Below are 6,000 nucleotides of genomic sequence, written 5' to 3'. Positions count from 1 at the left end.
TGCCACAATAAGTTCCGACTTCCAGAAGCATGCTCTGTCCCAGGATTGCCCCTTGTTAGGTAAACCGACTGAGTAAGAAAACGGTGTGGGCTAGGAGGGGGACCCAGGCGAGTCGCTCACGCTGGAAAGCTGCTCTCTGTCCTTCGACATTGGTGCGACCCGTCCCCACGGAGCACACAAAAGGCGGCCGCTCCACGTTGTTTCCCAGCCCCTAGCCGCCTGGGCCCTGGGGGCTTGTGGGGTGGGGGTCTTGAGAGTTCTCCAGCCCTCCTGCGGGCACTGCAGCTCTGAGGCGGGAGAGGAGCACTGGGGTAGAGCACGCCCCACTCTTGGAGACATTTCATCACCCCGCTCTGTTCCCCCACCCCACCCCGCCGGCCCCACACAAGCGGAAAAAAAAGCAACCAGATCTCCCCACCCGGATGCGGCTGCACCAGCAACTGCAACATCAGCTGCGGGCGGAGCCCGAGCGGTAGCCACTTCCCCCCTCTTCCCTCGTGACCCTCGCCCCCACCTCCAGTTCTCCCTCCCCCTCTACACACCCTTCTTCATCAGACACACCCTCCTGCTTCGGCTGCAGGCGAGCAGAGCTCGGGCCCTCCAGAGGAGGGAGCTGCCGCCACCGACGCCTTGTGGCCGGACAGTGAGCGGGCGAAGAGAGCGAGAAAAGGAGGGAAGGAGGGAACAAGGGAGGAGCAGCGGGTGGGAGGTGGGAGGGAGGAGCAGCGTGAGCCGCGCCGCCGCCGAGCTGCGATGTGGCCGGCCAGCCGGCGTGTAAACAGAGGGAGCAGCAGCGGCCGCGGCCGCCCCGGCTCGGGGTAGTGAGTCCGCCCGCCCGCCGAGACCCGCCCGCCGCGGCTGCCATGGCCGAAGTGCGCAAATTCACCAAACGGCTCAGCAAGCCCGGCACGGCCGCTGAGCTCCGGCAGAGCGTGTCGGAGGCCGTGCGGGGCTCCGTGGTGCTGGTGAGTGGCCGGGGGACCGGGCGTCCCGGGGGACGTGCTCCAGGCGGGAGCGACGCGGTGGCTTCCCGCGTCTGGGGGGCGGGGGGCAGGAACGGCGCCGGGGCGGCCGCCCGGTGCGCCGCGCGCTCTCTTTCTCCGCTCCAGTAAGTTTTCGCACCGGCAGCCGCCGGCCGGAGTCCGAATCCCAGGTGCCCGCTGACAGCGCTCCGGCCGCCCGGCACTGCGGAGGCGTGCGCCGGGATGGAGCCGACTGGCAAAGCCGGGCTCGGAAGGCTGTGGAGGAGGCGGAGGTGGGGACTCCCACCCAGGGTCGGGCCGGGGGTGTGAGCTAAAGAGCAGACCTCGCTCAGCTCTGGACTCGGCACAAAGAGCCGGGGACAAGGGCACGACGAGATCCCGATCCTCTCCTACGAGCACCTGAGGCAGCCTAGGAAGAAGGATGCGATGAGCGTTTCGCACACACACACTCGCGCGCGCACACACACACCGTGTACACAAAAAAGAACCCCACCCAGAAAGCCCTGGGCGCCCAAGCTCGGGCGGGCGGTGAGAACAGAGGAAGCAGAGCGACTTCCTCTTGCAACTGGGGAGAGAGAGGGTGGTGATGGGTGTTGAAGGGGTGCTGCTGCGGAGGGAGGGCATTAGAAACAACGGGGTTCCGCAACAGAGTGGGCGCGGGGTCATCCACCGCAGGGAGAGTGTGTCCCTCGGGCATCCGTGAGCGCTCCAGAGGCAAGGGGACAGTGCCATGGGGATTTGGGGGAAGACTGGGTGTGCCACTCCACAGATGGAGTACCTGGAGTCAGAGCCCCACAGCTCGGGGCTGGGGGATGGGGATTCGAAAGCGCGCTGACTCTCTGGGAACCCTCCCAGCGCACCCTCAGCCTTATCCGGTTGTCTGACTCTGAAGAAAGGCGGAGTGGTGCTAACGGGCACTTGCCCCTTCTCTTGTTTTCAAGACACTCGTTGCCAGTTTCCTGGACAAGCGAACAAACCCTAAATAAGCAGTCGGACTGATTAATTAGTGTTTGTTTTGTTGTTGTTGTTGTTGTTGTTTGTTTACTTTTGTCTCCCTCGGCTCCATCTTACAGCCAGTCGTTTGCTATATTTAAATTGCACTGTTTAAGAGAGGGCTCTTTTTGTTAAAACCAACTTGTAATCGGAAGGGAACTTTACAGCTTTTTCTTGTAATTTTTCTGTTGATCTTGTAGAGTCAGCAATAAAACCAGCATTAAAGGGAGGCCAGGGGCTTGATCCCAACAGTGGAGAAAGTTGACATTAGTGGGAGTTCTGGAGGAGGATCAAAGGTAAACTATGCACCTTTGAGATAAAGATCTGATCCTTAATAGCTACAACTGTGCAAAGCGAAGTCACTTTAAAGAAATCTCTTTATCGTGGCTGGACCCTTCAAAGTTTAATCCTGCTCTTTAGTGGTGCTAACCCCAGACCTTTAATGTTATTTTAATGAACTTGGCTTATTGTGTGTTTCAATCTGATTTTGGAGTGAGGACCTGTTGAGGTCAGATTGGAGCCTTGCCTGTCATCACAGCCAGGTAAGCGAGGAAGGCAAGCTGTGTGCAGAGCATTGATACCAGGGATCTCATCTTGTGTGATTGTTAACAAGTGATTCAATCTACCTAGCAGAGAAGGCTTTCCTAAATTCAGAGAAAAAGAAATAAAACCTTCCTTGAGCAGGGTTGGCTGGCCTTCTACCACAACACATAAAGAAAGCTGTAGGTGGACAGATGTCTCAAGAGAATAAATGGGACTAAGGAAACCTCCACTGGGATTTGATCAGCACTTGACCTGCCACAGTAGCAGCTAAAAGTTGACATTAGCATTCTTTCTCATGTTTTCAGGTTTTCCAAAGAATTTTGTGCATTGCAGTTTCAGCGGCTCCTTCCTAACCATTGATTCTATGGCAAAGCAGGAAAAACTTACTGGCAGGAGTCTCTTCTAGGGTACACTGGCAATGGCCACGGTTCCCTTGTCAGCCTAGCTTACTTGGGACACAGGCCATTGATTTTTACCATTTACACCAGGCAATGCAGAGGAATATTTACTCATTACTCTAGTATGTGAACCACATTGAGATTTTGGGAGCGAGGGAGAACAGATTCTAGTAATTTAAATCAATGAATATCTATTGAGCCCTTACAATGTGCAAAACACAATGCTAGATGCTCTATAGTTATAAGAATGCAAATGATCTTTTCTTTAATTTGTTTTCATTAATTACAGTCTGGGTTGGTTGTGTGTATATGGGAATGTCTTTGTCAATAGGACACCCAGATTATGCACACAAATCAACTTTAGATTCTTCATGGAGCCTGAGCGAATGCTATTTGCAAGCAGTTTAGTCAAAATAAGGAAATAGTTCTTACATGGAATGTATGTTCCTAAATGACTCTCTCTCACAAAGAGCTGTTAACCAAAGTTAGTAAAACCACGAGTAGCTGGAGAGTGAGGGGACCATGTTGCAGCTGCTGCCATAACTTCTGATTCGTTTAAGGGACAGCTGAGGTAGGATTTACACTTGTGCTATAAACCCAAGATACTCACGTTGGAGCTTCAATATGAGATAGAGTCATTACTGCAGCAAGTTAAGCTTTCCTCTGGTGGTGTCTCTTGTTAGAAAGTGGAAAACCCACCAAGCTGTACAAATATACAGTATTTCCTCTTTAGTTTTTTTTTTTTTTTTTTTTTTTAAGGATTTTAGAAATACACCCTTGCTGGCATGTTGCTAATATCATTCAGTTTTCCTCACTGCTGGAAAAATTCAGAAGGCTGGGCCTGGGCTATATATAGCATGTCATTGTGTATTCAAACTGTTATTCGGTTATTAGTACTTCCACAAATCTATTAACTACCTAATAAAGCAGACAGAGAAAGAGAGACTGTTCCACTGTTACTGCATTTTCCTATAAGTTCAGCATTTTTATGAAGGTCAGCTTTAACCCAGGGAAAGGGATAATTACAGAATCATTATTGACAGAGATTTCTCAAGAGGGGATTGGGGAGAAACATAACCTGAGAGTGCATGTGATTAAGGGAGAAGTGCTTACATATATACATGTTTAAAATGCAGAGTTTTAACACTGATTTCGTTATAATTCAGGATGTAGCTACTGGTGCCACAGGGGAACAAAGGCATTTTGCTAAACCTGTTGTGTTATGGCAGCCCTTTAGAGAAGCCACTGTATCACCCTGGAAAAGTCGCCTAGTAGGTGTTTAAATAGTGTTTACTGCTGAGCTTACCCTCAATTCCTTATGCGCCAAAGGATCGGGAAAGAGTTGCTTGATATTAGGGGTTGGAGCCCCTTGAGGCTCCGTAATACACGCAGCATCTCCTGGATGGCATCAGCCAGATTTCATTTTATAGCTCTAGTAGAGAAAAGCTCTCCAGAAGCTGAGAATGGCTGAAAAACATCTGCAGCTGTTGACTCCCCCAACCCGCAGCTCACAACTACCTTTGCCTGGAATGTTTGTTATGTTTGCATTTAGGAAGTGCTGAAAACAGAAACACTCCTCTGCTCCCTCTTCCCAAGGGAATTTGTGGAAACTATAATATAGGACAAAACCCACAGCCTCATCTGTAAGGACGTGAGAACACTATGGAATAAAACCAAGTTTCAAATTGGCCTTCTTGACAAAGTGTTTCCTGTTCAGAGGCTCTCAATGAACTGAGGGTCTGGAAAGTTAACCAGAGTGTTGGCACCTAAACATAAAATAGTCTCACTACTCGAGGTTAGCAGGGTCCAGAGCAAGCCACTCCTCCAGGATCTGTAGAAAAGACCAGTGCAGGTTGCTGTGAAGCCAGAGAGGCCTCCTTGCTGAACCCTCGTTTAAGCATCGAATAGGAAAATGTGTTTTCTAAGACTAACATGTTAAAAACTTCTCTGGATTGAGTCTTTTTCTATTCAAATCACCAGTGAGCCTTTGTTCTTTAAGCTTTCATTGCTTTATTACATGCCAAACACTTCTTTATTGTAGAAAAGCTAGAAATGCAGAAAAGTAAGAATAATTATCACCATCTCATTACCCAGAGGAAGCTCTGTAAACATTTTAATGTATATATTTACCTTTCCTTCTCTTTCTCTCTGTGTGTGTATGCACATCTATATATATGTGTATGTGTGTGTATATATGTATGTGTGTGTGTATATAGGTATATGTATATATACACACATATACACACATACATATATGATCCTCCCACCTCAGCCTCCCAAGAAAATACATATACATATACACACACACACACATACATATATATACATACATATATATATACATACTGCACTCCAGTACATTTTAAGACATTTTCAAAATTGCTAACTTGTCCCTTTAGGATAAATTTCTAGCAGTGGACTTGCTTGCTCAAAGATTGCACTGTATACATTTTTAGTATTAAAAATTCCTCTTGAACATACTGTTAAATTGCTCTGCAGAAAATTGCTTTAGTTTACTCTTTCACCAGAAGCGTGTGAGGGTGTTTACTTCCCCTCTCCCATGCCAACACTGGTTAGTAATACACACACACACACACACATGCATATATATATACACACATATACACATATACATATATATATATACACACACATACATATATATCTATACACACACATACACATACATGGATGGAAAGAAATATACACAACTTTTTATTTATGTAATATATTTTGAGACAAAGTCTTGCTCTTCACCCAGGCTGGAGTGCAGTGGCGTAATCATGGCTCACTGCAGCTTCAAACTTTGGGACTCAAAGGATCCTCCTACCTCAGCCTCCCAAGTAGCTGGGACTGCAGGCACATGCCACCATGCATGGCTAAAGTTTTTTGGTTTGGTTTGGTTTTGTTTTAGTAGAGGCAGGGTTTCACAATGTTGCCCAGGCTGGTCTCAAACTTCTGAGCTCAAGTATTCCTTGGCCTCTCATAGTTCTGGGATTACAAGCATGACCCACTTCGCCTGGCCGCACAAACTTTTTTCTTTTTGAGACCGACTCTTGCTCTGTCACCAGGCTGGAGTGCGG

The 6,000-nt window shown here is 48.5% G+C and overlaps 1 protein-coding gene across 1 annotated transcript in view; it reads left to right on the top strand.

Annotated features, from left to right (window-relative positions):
* The first annotated feature begins 724 nt into the window (after window positions 1-724).
* Window positions 725-6,000, top strand: part of DOCK11 (dedicator of cytokinesis 11) — a 188,397-nt gene continuing 183,121 nt past the window's right edge. Inside the window, exon 1 of the mRNA XM_012475980.2 lies at window positions 725-965. Coding sequence (XP_012331403.1) covers window positions 864-965 — 102 coding nt within the window. The 5' untranslated portion in view covers window positions 725-863. The remainder of the gene's footprint in view (window positions 966-6,000) is intronic.

The sequence above is a fragment of the Aotus nancymaae genome, unplaced genomic scaffold, assembly GCF_030222135.1.
Source record: "Aotus nancymaae isolate 86718 unplaced genomic scaffold, 86718_ANA_hifiasm-v0.15.2.pri h1tg000004l, whole genome shotgun sequence".
NCBI classification, from domain to species: Eukaryota; Metazoa; Chordata; class Mammalia; order Primates; family Aotidae; genus Aotus; species Aotus nancymaae.
This window is presented reverse-complemented; position numbering and strand designations above follow the sequence as displayed.